The sequence below is a fragment of the Haliotis asinina genome, chromosome 14 (assembly GCF_037392515.1).
Source record: "Haliotis asinina isolate JCU_RB_2024 chromosome 14, JCU_Hal_asi_v2, whole genome shotgun sequence".
Lineage (NCBI taxonomy): Eukaryota > Metazoa > Mollusca > Gastropoda > Lepetellida > Haliotidae > Haliotis > Haliotis asinina.
In genome coordinates, this window is record NC_090293.1 from 41,011,101 (window position 1) to 41,034,699 (window position 23,599).

General features: G+C 42.9%; 2 protein-coding genes across 2 annotated transcripts; both read right to left on the reverse strand.

Moving 5' to 3' along the window:
• Positions 1-1,860: 1,860 nt before the first annotated feature.
• LOC137261209 (uncharacterized) lies at positions 1,861-8,101 on the reverse strand. Its single transcript, XM_067798917.1, has 2 exons — positions 6,704-8,101; positions 1,861-5,814 (listed from the first exon to the last, which is right to left on the reverse strand). The coding sequence occupies exon 2, from the start codon at positions 5,802-5,804 to the stop codon at positions 3,249-3,251; it is 2,556 nt and encodes an 851-aa protein (XP_067655018.1). The 5' UTR covers positions 5,805-5,814; positions 6,704-8,101; the 3' UTR covers positions 1,861-3,248.
• Positions 6,677-19,971, reverse strand: LOC137260791 (sodium-dependent glucose transporter 1-like). The gene is made up of 5 exons (XM_067798359.1): positions 19,964-19,971; positions 12,651-12,720; positions 8,824-9,109; positions 7,374-8,163; positions 6,677-6,776 (listed from the first exon to the last, which is right to left on the reverse strand). Exons 1-5 carry the CDS (start codon positions 19,969-19,971, stop codon positions 6,677-6,679), a joined length of 1,254 nt encoding a protein of 417 aa, XP_067654460.1.
• Between the last annotated feature and the right edge of the window lie 3,628 nt (positions 19,972-23,599).

Here is a 23,599-nt window from a genome sequence, read left to right on the forward strand (position 1 = left end):
ATGTAGCCAGGAACAACGTACAGGTTGACGGTTGCGACACGTGTTTGTGTACATGTAGCCAGGAACAACGTATAGGTTGACGGTTGCGACACGTGTTTGTGTACATGTAGCCAGGAACAGTATACGTGTAGACGGTTGTGACACGTGCTTGTGTACATGTAGCCAGGAAAAACGTACAGGTTGACGGTTGTGACACGTGTTTCTGTACATGTAGCCAGGAACAACGTACAGGTTGACGGTTGTGACACGTGTTTGTGTACATGTAGCCAGGAACAACGTACAGGTTGACGGTTGCGACACGTGCTTGTGTACATGTAGCCAGGAGCAGTATACGTGTAGACGGTTGTGACACTCGCTTGTGTACATGTAGCCAGGAGCAGTATACGTGTAGACGGTTGTGACACGTGCTTGTGTACATGTAGTCAGGAAAAACGTACAGGTTGACAGTTGTGACACGTGTTTGTGTACATGTAGCCAGGAACAACGTACAGGTCGACGGTTGCGACACGTGTTTGTGTACATGTAGCCAGGAACAACGTACAGGTTGACGGTTGCGACACGTGTTTGTGTACATGTAGCCAGGAACAGTATACGTGTAGACGGTTGCGACACGTGTTTGTGTACATGTAGTCAGGAACAACGTACAGGTTGATGGTTGCGACATGTGTTTGTGTACATGTAGCCAGGAACAGTATACGTGTAGACGGTTGCGACACGTGTTTGTGTACATGTAGTCAGGAACAACGTACAGGTTGACGGTTGTGACACGTGTTTGTGTACATGTAGCCAGGAAAAACGTACAGGTTGACGGTTGTGACACGTGCTTGTGTACATGTAGCCAGGAACAACGTACAGGTTGACGGTTGCGACACGTGTTTGTGTACATGTAGCCAGGAACAACGTACAGGTTGACGGTTGTGACCCGCGCTTGTGTACATGTAGCCAGGAACAGTATACGTGTAGACGGTTGCGACACGTGTTTGTGTACATGTAGTCAGGAACAACGTACAGGTTGACGGTTGTGACACGTGTTTGTGTACATGTAGCCAGGAAAAACGTACTGGTTGACGGTTGCGACACGTGTTTGTGTACATGTAGCCAGGAACAACGTACAGGTTGACGGTTGCGACACGTGTTTGTGTACATGTAGCCAGGAACAACGTACAGGTTGATGGTTGCGACACGTGTTTGTGTACATGTAGTCAGGAACAACGTACAGGTTGATGGTTGCGACATGTGTTTGTGTACATGTAGCCAGGAACAGTATACGTGTAGACGGTTGCGACACGTGTTTGTGTACATGTAGTCAGGAACAACGTACAGGTTGACGGTTGTGACACGTGTTTGTGTACATGTAGCCAGGAAAAACGTACAGGTTGACGGTTGTGACACGTGCTTGTGTACATGTAGCCAGGAACAACGTACAGGTTGACGGTTGCGACACGTGTTTGTGTACATGTAGCCAGGAACAACGTACAGGTTGACGGTTGTGACCCGCGCTTGTGTACATGTAGCCAGGAACAGTATACGTGTAGACGGTTGCGACACGTGTTTGTGTACATGTAGTCAGGAACAACGTACAGGTTGACGGTTGTGACACGTGTTTGTGTACATGTAGCCAGGAACAACGTACTGGTTGACGGTTGCGACACGTGTTTGTGTACATGTAGCCAGGAACACAGTACAGGTTGACGGTTGTGACACGTGCCTTTGTACATGTAGCCAGGAAAAAGGTACAGGTTGACGGTTGCGACACGTGCCTTTGTACATGTAGCCAGGTTAACTATGTACGTATTCGCTGGCTTACAACAAGGTCCACACTTGCATCAAGAGACGCTGGGCCGATTACCAAAGGTAAGAAGCATGGAACTGATTTTTAATACGAGTTTAAAGGACATAATGCATGCATTTACATAGAACTGTAGATTATATTCCACAAAATGACATTGCAAGGCTACATCCATCTTTAAGAACTGTTCCTGGGGTCGCTAGCTTGCTCAGATGCATAATAGTGAAATCACGAAATCTGTCAGGATCCTGTACTGCTTGGATCGTGCCCTACCACGTTGGACACCTGATTCTGAACGTGCTGAAGTAACTGTGCAGCCGACGTCTTGTAAACTCATTCGGGTACATTTGGCGAGTAAAGCACCTGTAAGACAAGCTCTGGGCGTTCCTTCAACGACAGATGCACATTTACATACAGACCGAAATGAAGAGAACCGAAACGATTTTAATTCAACCATCAATTCATAAGAGCCATTTATACAGACAAAGGAATATGTGATTATTAAATATTTGTACAGTTATAGGTATTATCACACGATAATATGGAGACACAGACACGGACAGTTTGGGGAGCAAGCTTATTTGTTGTTGGCACGTGTTTGTGACTTATCATTTGTCTGTAGGTGTGGCATCACCATTTGTTTGTATGTGTGTGTGACTTATCATTTGTCTGTAGGTGTGGCATCACCATTTGTTTGTATGTGTGTGTGACTTATCATTTGACTGTAGGTGTGGCATCACCATTTGTTTGTATGTGTGTGTGACATATCATTTGTCTGTAGGTGTGACATCACTATTTGTTTATGTGTGTGTGTGACATATCATTTGTCTGTAGGTGCGGCATCACCATTTGTTTGTATGTGTGTAACTCGAGTGTGTATGTCTCGTGTGTGTGTCTGTCTGTCTGTCTCGATCGATGTGTGCTTATCACATCTGTGTGTGGTGTATGCGTGCGAGCATGTGTGTGTGTGTGTGTGTGTGTGTGTGTGTGTGTGTCTTATCATATGCCATGTTTGTGTGAGTGTTCATTGGGATAGGGAGAGGTATGGGGCGTCGTCTTCAGCTTACATGATATTGTATACATTATACAATTTGAATAGACACAAACATAATATTGGCTTCAATCCATATTTCAAGGGCTATTTGTCTCCCTTCAAGCAAATTGAATATACATGTAAATGATATATATCAGATAGTGTACAAACGTTATGCGCCATTCTCCCTTTAGCTTATGCACATTTATCTTTGCAAGCTTCCTACGTGAATATATGACGCTGTTTCATTGATAACAACTTCATCCATTCTTAGTGAAGAGATTTCAGAGATACTACGAATTCATTTATTCATTTTAATGGAGAAGTTGTTATTTATAAAATGTGTCATGAATTCATGTTCTTCCAACTTCTAATTGAATGTCAAAGATTTCAAACTAAATGCAGCTGTTGAAATCACGTGGTGAACTAATTGACATTGGGGAAGTAGGTTTCCATTCGGTCCCTAGGTTCAAGACAGCTTTCGAATTCAGCAGGCATGTCCTTGATGCTGCCGTCAGCGACGTGGAAGAAGGGGAGCAGGTCAAGGTCAGGTGAGCGAGGGAACATGTTGAAAGGCTGGAGGTGGAAGGAAGCTGACTGACGGCGCTGCACGGGCACATCCTCTGTTCGAGGCATGTCAATGAAGCCAACGTTGATGGAGAGGACGATATCGGTGTTGTTGGTGCTCTCAGACGGGTTCATGAGTTTATCGAGGTTGACCACGGAGTTGGGCATAGAGTTGGCGTCATATGGCATGGTGAAGTACTGTTCGTTCTCATTGCGACGGAGCACTGCCAAGTCGTACTTGGTGAAGGAACCCATGCCCGCACCCGGATGTCCTTTCTGGATGATGTCAGTGAGTGAAGCATCTATTGTCACCTGGTAGCCGGAGTAAGAGTCGTTCTTGGATGACGATACAAGCCACACTTGTGGCCTTTTGCTCTTCACTAAACCACTTTCCTCGGTGATAGCTGCAAATGAAGGGTAGAGAGTGGCGTTGGTCACAAAGTAGTTTGGGCTCTCGGCGATATCGTTTAATGATCGAAGTGCTGTTCCAGCAGTGCCTTGTTTCCAGGAGATTTCTTGAAATGAATTCAGAGTGTCCACCACATCTATATCCACCTTGAAGTTGAACGAGTGGCTTCCAGACGTGCCACCAACGTAGTCCGCAAGGTTGAATCCAAAACCATTTCGCCTGTCAGAAGCTGTTTTTGAACTGTTGGAATTCCAGAAGGCGCCCTGCAACGTGCCGAAACTGTGGATGTTGGTGTCTATACTTCCGTCTAGATGGAATCTATATTCCACTGCAAAGTCCAGGTTACCCACCCTCGATGTGGCTCTCACTACCAGATAGTTATCTCTCAGGCCAGAAGCATACCTGTCTCCCCTCCTCCTCCACAGCGGCATCTCTCCGTCTCCCTCGAACACGCAGATAGATTTGGTAGTTGTGCCAGCTCGCAGCACTGTGTTCCAGTAGGTCGTGCTGAGTAGGGTGGCTCTCTCTGGACAATCGACGCCAGGTATCACCGCTTCGTATTCCCCGATGTTGGAAGACGACAGGAGGTTCACGGCATTGTTTTCCCCGTGAGTGTCGGCAGTCTGTCTCACAAGGATGTCTTGTAGAGCCATCTCATACAGAATACGAACTCCCCTGTACTGTACGTCATAGATTGCCAGTCCACGCATGGGGTTGTTACTGATGGCGAAGTTCCAGCCCATCCATGTTACATTGTAGTTATTTATCCTGTATCGTGGGCTCCCCGGGGAATAACTTCTCGGTGGTGGTACTTCGCTATTTTCTCTTTTCTTCCCTAGACTCCGCGGGAAAAGCCTTTCACTTAAACTTTTCCTGTAGCCGGTGGGTAGACGGACTTTATTTATTCTACTTTCATTGTAAGCAGCAAGAAGGTCACTCGCATTAGCAAAGGGACCTTGGTTCAAGTAAAAGAGTTCCTTCATCTGCCAATCTTCAAGGCTGCTTCCATTATATGCGACAATACCAGAAACTGGGAGCATATGAAACAGATCTTTGTCCACATCTCCAAGACCCCGAAGATGTAGTGCAAACCTAATTTCACGTCCGGTGGTTCCTGGTTTGTTAAATCCCGTATTGAAGTTGACAGCAAGGTCTCTGGGATACGTTGCTCCATCGAAGCTTTCTTCCAGTAGGGGCTTCAACTCTGCCATCACCGGCTGGATGAATATTTCTAGTTCAGTTTTCATTACCACGTCAATATTCCTGGAGTCCAGAGGTAGTGAGGTCATAACTTGTATGTCTACGGGCTCAATCTGCAAGGGCCCAACAAGGAGGATTTGGATTTCTGTCGACCCCACCACATGAACCTCGGCAAGTCTGCCAACAAAAGTGCTCCGGTTTTGGTAGTAGTTCAACGTTTCATTTTTGTCAGGAGGATACATGGACATGGATGCGACATAGGACGAGTTAAAACCAAGTGGAGTAGTTAGGTTGTCCACAGTTCCTGATTCTATCAGCACTTCTTGAATTTGTTCCATTTCTTTTGGGGTTAGGGGATCGAATATGCCTGGTGTAGGGTTAGGATCCAAGGGGCTATACCTGTGACAAGTGGAGCATTTAGGAGATTTGAATGCAAGTCCCCCTACTAAACCACCCACAACAGCACCTGCAACAACTCCCGTAAATAAAGGCAGTATATACTTCACGACGAACTGTTTAACATCTTCCTGTTTTATTTTCTTAAGTTTTTCTTTAGCCTTAATCAAAGCTGTTTTTTCATCTGCTGATTTCCCACAAGTGCTAGAAACCTCTCCTGAGCCAGTGCTGGTGTCTGCTGAAGACATTCCCCCTTCACATGAGCCTTCGGGGACTTGTTCAGTTGAGCACCCGCCCGGTTTGCTGGGAGGGTCTTCCTTAGGTGACATCACCTTGCTAGCAACAGACGTAAGAACGTCACCGGGAGACGGTAACAACGAACCCAAATCTGATACGCCAGGCAGCGACATGGTGGAGATACTGAGGATAGAGAAATGGACACATTACACAGTGATGTTACATAGACATTCATAAGTGTGGGTATCAGAAGATGAGGGTGCTTGTTGGACAGAGAAATGGTCACGTTACACAGTGATGAACATAGAATTTTATAACGGCACACATCAGAGGATGGGGTATGTCCCCACATACCCTGTTTGAACGAATGAAAAAGACATGTACGTAAAGGAATTTTGATTCCATAGATGGAGTATTTGGTTGGATTATTTTTGCTTGAAGCATCATATTGATATCATGCTTACGTACGGCGGTTCCGCATTTATCCAGTGAAATCCGGTGTCACCGGAAACACTCGGAAACACCGAGAAACGTCCTGTCATCCTATCATTAGTAACACAATGTTGCCCGGTTGGGTAGTGTGTCATACAGTTTCACTTGAGTAAGTGATTGAGTTGGGTTTCACGCCGCTTATAGCAATATTCCAGCAACATACTGCGAAGGACGCCAGACATCGGCTTCACACATAGCACACATGTTTGGAATCGCACCCGGGTTTCCGGTGTGACGATCCAACACTTTAACCACTTATCCCCAGTATCCACTGGAACAATTATTTTCTTAAATTACTGAAATAGATCAGATGAACGCCTCATACCACGAGTAAACTTTTCACCTAAGAAATTCTACACACTAGCAGACGATGAATTGTTATTCCATTTCAGCTAACAACAAACGTGTGAGATCAGACTAGACGTTTCCAACTCAACAGAAACTCATCCTTCCCAACACGTATGTCACTGACTGTAACAATACACTTTTCTAAACAAAATTTGAGCATTTCCGTTACTTTCAGATTTTCCTCTATGGAAATCGGCTTAAACTTTTAGCAAGTGATGAGGAGTGTGCCTACCTGTGCGTCCAGTCCTTGAGTGTGCTCCTCTGGGACAACAGACAGATCCAACTCACCAAGTGACAGACGGCAGCTGCAATGCAGGCGTTTTGTACAATTCATGGGCAATGTTTATTAATATAATCCAGCACCCTGTTGTAGACTTGCCATTAAGTGATGCCGATTTTACCATGTGTCACTTACTGTTGGCCATGTAGATATCCTTACAGCGACATTAACTGCTGACACCGGTTGTGACTAAAGACTTGTATATCTGAATGTGTTATTTGCCGTTCAGAAAGAATCGATGGAGAGCAATGTTTTTTAAGTGTAACTGAACTAAGCACACATGTCTTCATCGTTTAGATGCAAATGCCTATCAACGGTGAAGGTAATACGGGGAATATGATAGAGCAAATAACTAAGTAGGGCACTAAAGCATATATTCTACAGGTAGCTACAAACACTGGTAATGATCGAATGACATACTATCTGTTGAGGCCTCGGGAAAACTGGTATATATTCCGAAATTTTCAGCCAAACAAACTGTTTTTATTTTGTTCTAGATATAACAAGCAGGGCACAATAAAGGATTGTTTGTACGAAACAAATTCCAGCAGTTGAGTATACAAAAGAGACTGCCCCTGTCATGTCCATCACTACACCAGTGACGGTTGCCACCGTCACAGACCCGGCGTAGTTTGGCAACATTATTGCATTCAATACATTAGGAGAGAGATTCATGTGCTGCTTAGTCCAGGCGAGAAAGCCGGGAAGAAGAGGTCCGTTTCCAAATGCAATGACGGCAGTGCTGATCCACACGACCCAGGAGCTGGTGTCTCTGTAGGCCAGCAGAAAGGACGAGGCTGCAAGGCAGAGTACCAGGTTTAAAGACATGGAGGCTGTTGGTCGGACTCTGTGAGACAGCAGCATGTTAGACAGTCGGCCCAGGAACACACCTAGGCTGAAGGTGCTCATGAGGAATGAGATGGCATCGACGTCGAGACGGAGGCGCGAGCGGATGCCAAACGTTACCAGGAGGGACAGATAGGTACTGAGACAGGCTGTCACAGTAAATGATGACAATATGACCAGCACTGAAAACACACTACATGTCATAGTTCTCTTCACTGTCACTCGAACTTCAATCTTAGCTGGGACAACAGGTTCTGCTGCTTTGATCATGTAGCCTTTGCTGAGCAGGTTGTAGTGGTTTGCCAATAAACATGCAGAGACTACAATACCTACAACAGACAAGCCTAAGAAGACATATTCAATATCGGTAGAGAAGTTTTCACAAGCAGCGTGCTGGTCATAGACCGCGGTCATGTTGATGTGTTGATGGAGCTCGGGTCGGCGGACATGGAGGAATGGCGAGGCGAGTAAAGGCAGAATGATTGGGGGCAAGGAGGAACCGGTCGCCATCAGGTACAAGCAGAAGGTGTGTGCAGGCCACAGGATCTCGTTCTGAACGAGGCGTCCTAGAAAAGACAAGTTAAACAAAGTTAATAAAACAAACACTTGGTTTTCAATTACCTATCTACTTTAATTACGGAAATTTACACTTCAGATACAGACCGAAGGTGATTTGTCGAAATAATCAAATAATTCTATTTGGGAATATCCTTAACTTTCAGGCTCCTGAAAATAATGATGGTTAAGCATCAGAATGGAATGCATAATTCGAACGAAAAGTACATGATGGGTGTGAAGTGAGGTCCAAATGGACCTCGCTAATGTTTTTCAGTTCTAATTTTGGCGCGATACGAAACAACATTCTGGCGTGGTCCATATAATTGTGACAATGGCGATTCTCGTTAACCAGGCCTGTTGGTTTTGTCCAGAGGTATCGTTTGGATAGAAACTATACAAGTCAAACAACGGCAATTAAAATGTCATCACCATAACTACTTGCTAGCTTAAATATGTCCTATTTTATATATTTGTTGTCACACCGTTACGCCTCTGTTCGTTGAACAGAATTTCGGGTTTTAGGTGTGCCAAGATAATTGTTGCACGGATCCGAGAATTCAAACTCCTTATCATCCTTGGTTCGACAGCATCACATCCTTTTCTCTAGGTGTATTTCCCCCAGCGTGAACTTCTAATCTGACGCAACCCGTCACTCACTAACTATTTACCGAAATACAGCATCCCCGTACACCAGCCATTGATGAAGTAGAAACAGGCGAACACAGTTAAGCAGTTCGAGTTGGGTAGAAGAGCTAGGGCAAGAGAATTGGTGACCAAGATGGACGCCATGAGGAGAGAGGCGTCGACGCGGTCCCTGATGAGGAACCCTACCGCCGTGCTCAGGCACATCCCTGCACCGTAGCACATGAAGATGGAGCTGGCCGTCTGCAAGTCAACGTGGAGAAGACACAGAAGGTCTGGCAGAGTGATACCGATGATGCAGTTGTTGGCGCCCTGTCGACACAAACGTGACAATATGTACAGCTACTCCCAGTCACCTAGCGGGAGTTTAAATAATATTCAAATACTACATCATTTCTATCACAGCTTCAAGGGGTTCATGCATGTTTATGACGTGGACTACACTGGAGAAGAACACGTGAATGGGTATGTACCTAGTACACCTATGTGACTAGAAAATCAAGGATATGAACAAGACAAACGGGAAAGTCAAATCAACAATTAATCCATCCTGGGTAAGGGACATAACTATGTAATGTGACTTAGACAACTGGACCATAGCATAATTTATTACTTTGAGTTGGAAACCAGCACGGATATATCCCCGTCTGGTTGCAGTGCCACACAACCACCACAAGTATCCGTTGTGACACATCAAAACCATGCCGGCTTCAACACGTTCCATTTCACTTTTCCAGTTGCCCTTAGTATGAATATACATCAGTGACAACAGGGAAGTGCAGACAATCTGGACAACAGATCTGGCAGTTTTCTCCACATTCTGTATGCATTGTTTCAAGGGTCATGCTTTATATAGGGTCGTATCGGGTTATCAGCTGTGTTCGTGGAACATATATATGCTGAAGGGCACAGCCGTGCGTATGAAACACACTTATGGTTAATAGTGACATAATATAAATAGGAAATAAAGAGCTAAATGGTTGGACAGTTGTATGCCCACAAATTCATTCTGCCTACACAGGACAAGGTATATATCCCCTTTCACGTTTCTACAAAATATAGCATGAGGGAACGGTTAAGCTTTTTTAATTAACGTCTCTACTTAATGTAAAGCATTATTATATTTAGTATCTTCCTCCAGCTATCTACGTAGTGCAAGGTAGTATTAGATTGTAGAATCTCCTTCCATCTATCTATGTAGTGCAAGGCAGTATTATGTTGTAGAATCTATCTCCAGCTATCCACGTACTGCAAAGGCTGTACTATATTGCAGGATCTCCCTCCATCTATCTACGTAGTGCAAGGCAGTATTATGTTGTAGAATCTATCCACGTACTGCAAAGGCTGTACTATATTGTAGAATCTCCCTCCAGCTATCTACTTAGTGCAACGCAGTAGGCAGTATTATATTGTAGAATCTATCTCCAACTATCCACGTATTGCAAAGGCTGTACTATACTGTAGAATCTCCCTCCAGCTATCTACGTAGTGCAAGGCAGTAGGCAGTATTATATTGTAGAATCTATCTCCAACTATACACGTACTGCAAAGGCTGTACTGTATTGTAGAATCTCCCTCCAGCTATCTACGTAGTGCAAAGCAGTATTATATTGTAGAATCTATCTCCAACTATCCACGTACTGCAAAGGATGTACTATATTGTAGAATCTCCCTCCAGCTATCTACGTAGTGCAAAGCAGTATTATATTTTAGAATCTATCTCCAACTATCCACGTACTGCAAATGCTGTACTGTATTGTAGAATCTCCCTCCAGCTATCTACGTAGTGCAAAGCAGTATTATATTGTAGAATCTATCTCCAACTATACACGTACTGCAAAGGCTGTATTATACTGTAGAATCTCCCTCCAGCTATCTACGTAGTGCAAGGCTGTAGGCAGTATTATATTATAGAATCTATCTCCAACTATCCACGTACTGCAAAGGCTGTACTGTATTGTAGAATCTCCCTCCATCTATCTACGTAGTGCAAAGCAGTAGGCAGTATTATATTGTAGAATCTATCTCCAACTATCCACGTACTGCAAAGGCTGTACTGTATTGTAGAATCTCCCTCCAGCTATCTACGTAGTGCAAAGCAGTATTATATTGTAAAATCTATCTCCAACTATCCACGTACTGCAAAGGCTGTACTGTATTGTAGAATCTCCCTCCAGCTGTCTACGTAGTGCAAAGCAGTAGGCAGTATTATATTGTAGAATCTATCTCCAACTATCCACGTACTGCAAAGGCTGTACTATATTGTAGAATCTCCCTCCAGCTATCTACGTAGTTGAAGGCAGTAGGCAGTATTATATTATAGAATCTATCTCCAACTATCCACGTACTGCAAAGGCTGTACTATATTGTAGAATCTCCTTCCATCTATCTATGTAGTGCAAGGCAGTAGGCAGTATTATATTATAGAATCTATCTCCAACTATCCACGTACTGCAAAGGATGTACTGCATTGTAGAATCTCCCTCCAGCTATCTACGTAGTGCAAAGCAGTATTATATTGTAAAATCTATCTCCAACTATCCACGTACTGCAAAGGCTGTACTGTATTGTAGAATCTCCCTCCAGCTATCTACGTAGTGCAAAGCAGTATTATATTGTAGAATCTATCTCCAACTATACACGTACTGCAAAGGCTGTACTGTATTGTAGAATCTCCCTCCACCTGACTACGTAGTGCAAAGCAGTATTATGTTGTCGAATCTATCCACGTACTGCAAAGGCTGTACTATATTGTAGAATCTCCCTCCATCTATCTACGTAGTGCAAAGTATTAAATTTTAATATCTCCCTCCACCTATATCTATTTAATGAATGCAGTATTATGTTGTAGTATCTCTCTCCACCTGACTACGTAGTGTAAGGCAGTATCCTATCGTAGTATCTCTCTCCACCTGACTACGTAGTGTAAGGCAGTATTCTATCGTAGTATCTCTCTCCACCTGACTACGTAGTGTAAGGCAGTATTCTATCGTAGTATCTCTCTCCACCTGACTACGTAGTGTAAGGCAGTATTCTATCGTAGTATCTCTCTCCACCTGACTACGTAGTGTAAGGCAGTATTCTATCGTAGTATCTCTCTCCACCTGACTACGTAGTGTAAGGCAGTATTCTATCGTAGTATTTCTTCCCACCTGACTACGTAGTGCAAGGCAGTATTCTATCGTAGTATCTCTCTCCACCTGACTACGTAGTGTAAGGCAGTATTCTATCGTAGTATCTCTCTCCACCTGACTACGTAGTGTAAGGCAGTATTATATTGAAGTATCTCTCTCCACCTGACTACGTAGTGTAAGGCAGTATTCTATCGTAGTATCTCTCTCCACCTGACTACGTAGTGTAAGGCAGTATTCTATCGTAGTATCTCTCTCCACCTGACTACGTAGTGTAAGGCAGTATTCTATCGTAGTATTTCTTCCCACCTGACTACGTAGTGCAAGGCAGTATTCTATCGTAGTATCTCTCTCCACCTGACTACGTAGTGTAAGGCAGTATTCTATCGTAGTATCTCTCTCCACCTGACTACGTAGTGTAAGGCAGTATTACATTGAAGTGTCTCTCTCCTTGTGGCCGGCATTCCGGAAATTGGTTAATATCGCAGCATACAACGCGGTCGATAACAACTTCTTGTTTATTGCGCAGAGCGCCGTTTCGATGTTTATTTTTCCCCCGTTAACAGCTCCTACTTGATAACTATGTTAGCATCTACATCTCTCTGTGCAATAAACAAGCAGGTTTTATATACAGACTCGTAAGTTACGTCATAAAGTATTGTGATCGTAATGTTTCCCAGTCCTCCTATCCAGCAATGCTATGAACAGAAGGTGATTATTACCTGGACAAACGATACCAGGAACAGCAGGGCAGTCTGGAAGTATCTGTTTCTGTCAGGGATCTGAAGTCCGCTGCGGGGGTAACACAAGCAAAACGTTACACAAACAAGCAGGCTACGGGTCCACTAGCTAGCGGCATCAGCAGAATATGCAGATATTACAGGCAACAATTCAGTGCAAGGGCGAGGAGGGAAGGCTTGCTCTCACAAGATCACCGTGATCATTGTTTGGATCTGCTCGTGTGTATCATTTTTTTACAGATTCCAGTACCTACGCACATATACAGTGTGCTCGAACACTGCGAGCAGCCGTTTAAATTTGATAAATAAAGAAGAAGAGAAACATCTGGAATTTATTTGAGTTTCCAAATGGACTAACCACTAATGAGTATTTTATGGACGCTTCTCTCAATAGCGTACACGCTTCTTCCATATAATGAGTGTCCAAAAGGTCGACACATCTAATTGTACAATTGGAGATGTACAATACAGGTGTGTGTTGGGGATATACCTGTAATTCTGGGTCTAATGGATGGATTGAAGGTCTTATCTACAGCCTGGAATTTAAATACCTGGACCTATATTTTCCGAGCTCTATAGCTTAGTGCTAACACAGCCGTAAGTACATGTACCATACATTAAGTTTATCTTATCGCTAAGAGAATTTCGAAAATTTAAGCCCTGAAACATGGTTAACAGGTCGGGTAGTTTGTGGTTTAAATAAGTCATATTGTGGCATCCATTCAGAGATAGATTATCCACCATCTATGCCGAAATAAGTAGGTTTGAAATTTGGAGTTTTTCATTAATTAGCATGAGTTTAGAGTCACAAAAGAAACATTCTACAAGTGCACAGTTACACTATCCCAGCTAACAATTTCACGTTGTCACAACAACACGTTTTTATTGTTAGAACGTTAATTCTGTGGACTACCATCAACGTTGTCACAACGTTGTAGCAGGGGTGCGCACCCCACCTTTTGTCCTGAAATTTTATTAAATAACCATTGAAACTCGGGTGAAAATTAAATGTGCAGCTCTTTCTTATAAAGCTATATCCGCCGCTATAACAGTTTAAAGAACGCCTACATTGTGAGTAAAGTATTTAGCTACAGTTTGTTTGCCGCGAAAAAGTACCGATCGATTTCACTTCAAACAAAAAAAATGTAAATCTATGGGAGCGTATTAGGGCCACGGTGAAAAATGTTTTTGGTGTCACTATCTCCTTCGTAGTACATACTCTCTCCTACGTAGGACTTAGTATCTCCTACGTAGGACCTAGTATCTCTTACGTAGGACTTAGTATCTCCTACGTAGGACTTTGGGTGACGTGGACCCTGATCTAATTGCAGTTATGGGTGTTCTCACTCTCACTCTCTCTCACACACAGATACACACACGCACGCACGCACGCACGCACGCACGCACGCACACACATAGACAGAGGAGGGGGGAAAAGTTTATGATATGAAATTCTCGTTATGACACGTTCTCCGAATATTTTGCTTGTCTTCATATGAGGCTAGGTTGGATCAGATATAACGCTCGTTTGCGGTTTATTTTTTCGTAATTGTTTACAAGTTGACTTGACTCTGATGGAAACGTGTTGAATGCGACGTAAAGCAATACGGAATTGCAAAAGATTGTCATTATAGTTGCTTGTATAAGTATAGGATATAAGTACGTATAGATTGCCACCGACATACACGTCTGTGCACGCAGATTATGACTAATGTGCAACGACCTCTGAAATATCCAGGGCATAATAGAAAATTGTAATGAAGAGCAACGCGTAAAAATAGGGCAAACTGAACGCGAGGCAGTAAAGTACAACAGTCGGCCCAACACATGAAAGTAATATGCAACAATTATACTACCCATCAAAAGTCTCTCTTAAAACACCCACTACATGTTATATATGTATACATGGGTTACAACGAAGCTGAATGTCTCCACCACCTTGGGGGAAACAACTTCAAACCTTTTGCAGATAATGGTGAAGGAAACAGTAGACTCTTAGAGTAAATGAAACACGTGATAGCTAGTAAACTCTAATGGTAAATATAACACATAGCTGTGGACTCTAATGGTAAATATAACACATAACTGTAGACTCTAATGGTAAATATAACACATAGCTGTGGACTCTAAACGTAAATGAAACACATGGTTGTAATCTCTAAAGCTGTGACTGAAACAGTCAAAAGGGAAATGGTTTCCGTGAACTAAGTTCACCATTTCAGATTAATGTATAATAACATATATCGAGCATCTCCTACGTAGGAGATACTAAGTCCTACGTAGGCGGTAATAAGTCCTACGTTGACAATAAGTCCTACGTAGGAGATAGGTGATAATAAGTCCTGCGTAGGAGATACTAAGTCCTACGTAGGAGATACTAAGTCCTACGTAGGGGATACTAAGTCCTACGTAGGGGATACTAAGTCCTACGTGGAAGATAGTATCTCCTAGGTAGGACTTATTATATCCTACGTAGGACTTAGTATCTCCTAAGTAGGACATAATGCGTAGGCCTTAGAATCTCCTACGTAGGAGATTATGAGACTAAAAAACATTTTCACCTTGGCCCTAATACGCTTCCCTATAACTCAAATAGAGTGAAATTAAGATCGCAAATCCTCCTAACATATGCTAAAGGTTGTCTAACAAACTGTCATCGCTAGACTCCAGACTCAAATCGCTGTTGTTTTGTATTGCAAGTGGGTAAGCGCAGCAACTGGAACAGCGAAACAAATGCATATATGCTATGTGATGATCGTTAACCTAGGCCACGCCCAGATTTCCTGAAACAAACTTAAGCTTTTACTCAAATCTCAAACTGTGTTTCACAATTAGAAACAGCTGAATTTTTAACTCACCTGCATTTTGTACATATAAAACCCAAACAAATTAAATAATCTTTTCACGAAACTCAAATTGTTTCCTACACTTTGAGGTTTGTTCAGTTCATTCTGCGAAATGCGTTTTTTCAATTTTGAGTAAAATCTCAGACTTAAGTCAAAACTCAGACTTAAGTTTGTTTCTAGAAATCGGGGCCTGCACTACCTAATCACAGTGTTACATTTAATGTGCATAGTCCTTTGTAATACAAACCAATACACTGTCACTGTCCATGTCGTCTTACACGAGGCGTGTACGAGATTACGATCTTACACGTGCATGGGCAACATGTCCCCTTCACATTCACATGCACTTTAATTTCATAATTGCATGACAGATTGTATTCCGCTATTGAAAATGGCGGCACGAGGTTTAATTGTTGATATGCGTAACGCTGGTGTGTCCCTGCGTCAAATTGGCGCTTCCTTTAACCTATCAGCATACTGTTAACAATGCACAGGAAAAGTAATAGTCCTTTCATATCACTCTCATATCCAGGAACATTGCCTGCTCACGACGCTACGTACATTATTGTCCCCAGTCATAGTACGCGATCGTATTTTAAGATACATTTTCAACTAGCTGGGGATCATACAAGCATGCTGCCTGTTTGGCGCTCACATTGCCGGCACATCCTCACAACTGCCATTCTCTTCCCACAGAGGTTACTTGTCATATCTTCCTACGAACCTGTGTTCCAATACGGCCATATTTCGCGGTTCTCACAAAATCCCCTTGCGGCGAAAAATGGCAGCAGATTTATCTCCCTTTTTTTCTGTCCAATCAGAACACGTGTTACATCGACCTAGATTCAACTTGACAAATGCAAGCAATGTGGAGAAACAAATATGACATGACTGAGTTCTGTCTAGAAGAAACATTTGCGCATCGCGCTCGGGAAGTGGTTCTATTTTTCACGATGCATCCGGAAATAACCGAGATCTTCGAACGATCACTTTTGAAACAAGATCGCTGATTGCACCTCTAAATCTGATGGCCTGCAATCACGAGTCTTGAACACTCGCACCAAGAAAGAGTCGTATTAGAACAGAGGTTACATAGGAAGGGATGACAAGTAACCACTGTGGGAAGAGAATGCACAACTGTGTGAAGTGAGACAATGTGGATCTAAGTATCTTGCCCAGGGATGCTACTCAAATGTACCCACCAAGAGACCCGATTCCAGGTGCCTTCTCGGGGATCGAACCTGGGCCTTCAACGTGATTGGCAGACGCCTTACCACTGCACTATTGCGCTTCACGCAATACAGGTGTGGTGAAAGATAAGGACTCGTTCTCTAACGAAGAATACTTCATGGGAGGGCCGTTAACTGTTGGCAGTGGCCCTTTAAATCGGCCAACAGTGGGATGAAACGCGTCTAGAAACAGTACACCTACAGAAGGCTTATCACTGCTGGGATGAAAGTCATCGTTACTCCTCCAGCATATCAAGGGTAGTTATTTTGTTTGTTGCTCACGGTTCAGAAGGGCCTCTGGAGACATCATGAACCCCAGGTGTCTTTTTCCGACTATTGCAGGCGATGCTGGATTAGTCATGGTTTGAGCAGGGTTCACACACGACTGGAGGGTTGTTCAAGGATCCATGACAGCACAAACGTTTCCACATGACTTCATCGACAGCATTCGACGACACTGTTATCCTTTTCATACCAGATACACTCTGGTCACAACAACAGCTTTATTTGACTTCATTCGACCCGAGAAGGTCCAGGGTAGAAGAGGCCTTCAGCAACCCATGCCTGCCATAAAAGGCCACTATTCTTGTCGTAAGAGGCGATTAACGGGATCGGGTGGTCAGGCTCGCTGACTTGGTTGACACATGTCATCGGTTCCCACTTGCGCAGATCGATGCTTGTGCTGTTGATCACTGGATTGTCTGGTCCAGACTCGATTATTCACAGAAAGCCACCATATAGCTGATATAGTGCCACGTAAAACTAACCTCATGCACTCACTCACTCACTCTTGACTAAATGTGATTATGTTACTTGGAATGAGTGTAGAATACAGACGACAATCATATATCAGTCTGCGGCTGTCTAATAATCACACTGTTTATTCACTCAAGAAACGTTACTACTTTCGTCTACTTTGTTGAAGTCTTTACCATATCTTATTATGTCTTTAGTTGAGTCTTCGGTATTTTATGCGTGGCGACTCCTGGCACTACCTCCATGTTTATGCTGTGCGCGTTATTCTGTTTACTGTGTATTCACACAGGTCTTGTGTTGTGCATGGGCTGATATGATGGTAGCTCTTTTCAGGCCATCTGATTCCCTTCTTTTAAATTATGTAGGTCGCCGACGGTGGTTGCCGCATATGGTATCGTAGTAATGAGGCACATCACCTGAAGATGATCCAGACAGCTGAACACTTCCATGGTGGCACACTGGTGGTGTGGGGCTGGGTGTCGTATGACAACGGACTGGATCTCAGTACAGTAATCGTGACACTCAATAGCCAAAATCATCGAGAAAAAATACTGGTCTCACCGTCGTGTCATATTTTGACAACCATTCCCTTGTTGTCTTCCCCACAGTTGCAGAACAACACCACAATCGACACATTATCATGGCGGGGTATGAACTGCATTGAACATCTTTGGGACTGTCTTGGAAAGCAGGTATCGGTATTAATTCAGCCATATAGAGATCGAGCTAGGGATTCTCCTGTGAAAAACCTGCTGGAACTCAATGAGGATTTTCCAAGAAGTCGACTTTGGGTGATGAGAATGAGGACGGCTTTGGTGAGGTTCATACTATCATTATAATATTACAGTCATGATTTGAGGGCTGTGTCAAACTCAAATTGCTGACATAGTCATGGTTATCAAACTATTTTAAACATTTAAACGTAAACATAATTAACCAATTTTATACCAGTTATCAGAATGTGTTTCTCTTTAAAAAATGATATTTTGTACATTCAACATGGTGGTAAGATAAACACGTTGCAAACATCACCCTCGGGTAATACGGTCTGATGGGCGCTCTGTTTCAGCAGTGTCATCCCTCGCGTACCAGCTCGAGTGGCATTGCTACAAAGGCGTACGCTCCAGAGAAGTATACAACTTATGGTTTCTGAAACTTTGTCATTACTCCTTTCTCGAAAAACAAGAACATGCGTCGAATTATTGGTAATTTCTGCAGAAAACAAGCCCGATGTACACTAATTACCCATTATATTACACTTTGTGATTACCGTTGCATAAATAAACTGAAGTCAAGGTAAACCAGTTTCCATTCTAACTTACCACGTTATGTCATGATGTGATAACGACGTTGTGACGTTACTTTGTTGAATAGTTATGTTATGTGTTTGTCACAATGTTATAACAACGTTTGATAACTTGATGTCACTATAGTTTTTTAAAAAGTTCTTCTATTTAATATTGCTGGACATATTTACAGACCGTCGCCATATAGCTGCAATATTGCTGGGTGTGGCACTTATAACAACCAACAAACGACCAAAACATCCGTCATTCAAATTGAACAAAAAAAAAACAACAAAAAAAACAAAAACCTTGAAGTGAATTTCTGTTTTGTTTCTTGTGTACTGCTTACTACTGAGAAAGTCGTTAACGTTAACAGAACGCAAGGACAAAATACGTTAAATAACTAGTACCGCGTAGATTACGCAATTTTACCAGTTGGACCTTCTTTGGACCAAACGCTACAAACTACCATCAAGTTATACACTGTCACTAAAGGTATTAATGTAAAAATCGGTTGATAATAAGTTAAAACTATCACTGTCCGTAATGGTTAACACAAACGTAACGCACTGGACTGGACTAACCAAACTGGGAGCAAACTGTTTTTCATATTATCAAAGATATCATACTTCGAAAAATTCACCAATATCTAATTCGTTAGAACATATGCATTTTTGCTATATTTGAATGAAGAGTTTCAACACAATGAAAATGATTTATATCTTCTAAAAGTGACATCGGTGACGGCATACTGTAAGTGAATGGGTCAATCATTATTGGTTGACTTAAGAAAGCGATAGCTTGTGGTTTCTGTGTAGGTGGCGTTAACAGTACTGAGGCAGTATATTCGCTTGAACGACGGAACAAAGAGGACTGGTGAACTTCTGTGCCCATACAAAAGGTATGCACGATGCAATCATAAATGCAAACATCGTCCAGAATAAACATATTGAATGATGTTTTCTCCCCTTTTATGATCCAATGACACCAGTCTTCATTTCTTTATAATAAATATAGATGCCTTTTCGATGGATGTTTGTGTCAATGTTTGTCATCCAAAACCTGACTTATATGACTCAATTTAGCCTTATTGAGCGATCTCATATGTTAAGTTGAAGTGAAGATGAAGTGAAATAGGATTCATGTAAATATTCCGAAAATAGCAAGCATGACCTTACCTGTCCATGGTGCAAGTGTCCAACCTGTTGGATGTACGTGTTTCTGCACCACGCCGCTTTATGTAGAGGGTGGCAGCTGCTGTCGCATTCCGTCAGCCAACCCGTCATAGGCAACGGAATACAAAATGATAATTAAATGCATTAGCGAACGGTTGCTGCATTCTCATTTGAACAAAGACTGGAAGAACTGTTTCAAGTTGTTTTGGTTCAGTCGCAAATCACTAACAAGTTACGGATTCCTCGACAATGAAAACAAACCCGCTTGTACACCTCCGAGAGATGTAAAACTAAAATACCAATGCTTTTTGCGGAACAGCATGTCAATAATGGGAGAGTAACATGGTTAGATTCTGTATACAATTAGCGACTTCGTGCAGGGAAACCTATGAATGACAAGTGGTGATGTTCGTGTTTTCCACTGATACGTGACACAAATGACCTGCAGTTGCTGAATATATGTTTATTAAACTTATGTGTCTTGCGGTTGTATAGTGGAGACATGTCATCGGTTCCCAGTTGCGCAGATCGATGCTCATGCTGTTGATCACAGGATTGTCTAGTCCGGATTCGATTATTTTCAGACCGCCGTCATATAGCTGAAATATTGTAGTGTGCGGTCTTAAACTAAACTGAACTCACTCACTCACTCACTCACTCACTCACTCACTCACTCACTCACGAGGGTGCCTTTTGCCAGGGACTACCAATGTTTCTTTACGAGTTTTGTAGTGAATCTTGGTATATCCCTTGCAAATGTTTTCCCAATGTAACCCCACAAGGACTCAATAGGATTCAAGTCAGTGATGCAGTAGGAAGGAGCTGTCTAATGACGGCTGTATGTAAGCTAACCATTGTTTACTCTCGTGTATTAGCCAGTTGACCTTAAATATCACCGGGCACTAACTTGCTGATGTATTTCGCTATGCAGGGTACCGGGATGCTTTCTTCAGAATGTTTGAACAATTTGGGTGGTACGTTTCACAGTTCATTGTAGACAGTATCGGTATCTCTCATGCGAGAAACACATTACTTTCATTCTGTTGAGGTTGCTGAAACATCTGAAGACGGAGGCGTCTGAGAAGAGTACATCTTTCCATTCCTGCACTAAGGTGTCTATGTTGTCATTTGTCCTGAAGGAGCTCCCTGTATGGATGCACACATGCCAAAGTGTTGTATGTAATCAGTTGGAAACGTTTATCGACTACCCAGAGCATACCGTTCTTTAGTGCGAGTGAGTATGGTTTTACGCCTCTTTTAGCAATCTTCCAACAATATCACGGCGGGTTGACGCCACAAATAGGCTTCACACATTCAGTCCACCTGATGAGTCCAACCTCGGCGAACATTGCAAGGTGATGTGTTCAGATGGGACACTGCGAGGCGAGGTGTTCACATAGGACATTGTATGATGATGTCAACGCGTTTATGTAATGGTTGGTGCGTCGACTGGGGATCGGCTCATGGATAGGATGACTGGAGAATTAGCTCATGATTTTGATAAACATTACGTTGACGAAAACAATTGAATGCGGTGATGAAGACGGGGGCATAGTTTCGTTGTTCAAACTTCTTCAGCTGGTTTCACAAGACATGACAAACAAGTATACATGAATGAGGTGAGCGGACCTCCAGCTCAACAAACAGTATATATATTATAAGTTGTTCACTGGTCCCTCGGGGTCCATGGGCTCATGTACCCTCGAGGTTTGTTTATGTTCCCCGAGCCCCAGGGCGAGGTGAACATGAACAAACCTCGAGGGTACATGAGCCCATGGACCCCGAGGGCGAGGTGAACATGAACAAACCTCGAGGGTCCATGAGCCCATGTACCTCGAGGGACCAGTGAACAGCGTATTTATCTTACCGAACGCCTGAATTTTAATTTTGAACTGTTTGAAGCACTTCTGTTTGCAGTTTGCAGTTTGCCAGTTTGCAGACGACACAGTGTAAACAGATTTAGAGTTATCTCCCTTCCATCGATTTTCAATCGCAAACCATCGGTAATTTCCGCGGTTCGTGCGTGATTCAATGGTATTCGAGACAAAGAAATACAACCATGAAGCACCAGAAGAATTCGGAATTCCCAACGGTGTACATTGAAAATAATACATCGCTTGTAAGCGGGGTACATTGAAAATAGTAGAATAGCGCTTAGCCAGTCGGAAAGCGACATTCATGTGTGAGGTAAGATATATACAGTTTTCACAACAATGGGCAGGCAAAGATTCAGCAATGGGGAGATCGAAAAACAATAGCAGTTCCTTGTACAGTTGATGTGACGACAGACACAGCCGTGAGGGATGACCAATAAAGGCCATAAATGTCATAGGCTGTGAAAGAAAAGTGGCAAAGAGGAACAAGGTAGCCAACAAGACAATGTACGTTGTGGCAGTGAAAAAAATAAGAACGCAGATTAAATACTAACAAATGATTATCATATGGCCTTGCTACATAGTTTTTGTTTGGTTTTTAGAAATATTTGGATGATGGCTGCCTGAATTACACACTATAACAGTGAGTTAGTGAGATGGGACACTGCATGAAGAGATGTCCACATGGGACAAAATATTGTGAGGTGACGACATGGGACATTGTGTGCTGAGGTGCTCAGATGGGACATTGTATGGTGAGGTGTTGAGATGGGACATGTGCATGGTGAGGTGTTCAAATGGGACACTGCATGGTCTGGTGTTCAGATGGGACATGGCGAGATGCGTTGTTCAGATGGGATACTGCATGTTGAGGTGTTGAGATGGGACATTGTATGATGAGGTGTTTAGATGGGACATTGTATGATGAGGTGTTGAGATGGTACATTGTATGATGAGGTGTTTAGATGGGACATTGTATGATGAGGTGTTGAGATGGGACATTGTATGATGAGGTGTTGAGATGGGACATTGTATGATGAGGTGTTGAGATGGGACATTGTATGATGAGGTGTTGTGGTGGGACATTGTATGATGAGGTGTTGAGATGGGACATTGTATGATGAGGTGTTGAGATGGGACATTGTATGATGAGGTGTTGAGATGGGACATGTATGATGAGGTGTTGAGATGGGACATTGTATGATGAGGTGTTGAGATGGGACATTGCTTGATGAGGTGTTTAGATGGGACATTGCTTGATGAGGTGTTGAGATGGGATGCTGCATGGTACATGCATACTCATCATCAAAACATTCCTACCTATTTTCTTAAAAAATAGATGACCAGATTTATTATAAACAATATTTGTTTGGTAGACTGTTAACTGTAGGAGGCGTCACCTATTGATTGGGGCCTTTCAGGTGTTTTAATTTTTAACAGTGTTAGTGTTGAGAGCATGTAATGCCATATTGCTCTGGTTAACAGACTTCGGATGTATGTATTTTGGATAAAATCGTCAAATAAAACATTCATACTCGGGTATGATTTAAAACGTTAGATATACCAGCGTGACTATCAATATGTGTGCACACTAACCATTCAGGAAAACACATGACTGGCCAACTCCCTGGAACAAAAAACACTCAGAATACAAGCCGAAAAAGGCCACGGAACGGAAATCCATTTATGTGTTGTCTACATTGCATGTCCAGCAGCTGATCTTCATTAGTGCAGGCATGGTCCTGCTAAGATGACCACCACAACT

What these genes read in the sequence shown, in the direction of transcription:
- LOC137261209 (XM_067798917.1), bottom strand. Translation starts at nt 5,804, where the DNA reads ATGTCGCTGCCTGGCGTATCAGATTTGGGTTCGTTGTTACCGTCTCCC.
- LOC137260791 (XM_067798359.1), bottom strand. An exon ending in TCCTGGTATCGTTTGTCCAG is followed by an intron (nt 9,110 to 12,650) that starts GTAATAATCACC and finishes TTGTGTCGACAG; the next exon opens with GGCGCCAACAACTGCATCAT. An exon ending in ATGTTGCCAAACTACGCCGG is followed by an intron (nt 6,777 to 7,373) that starts GTCTGTGACGGT and finishes CCTGCATTGCAG; the next exon opens with CTGCCGTCTGTCACTTGGTG.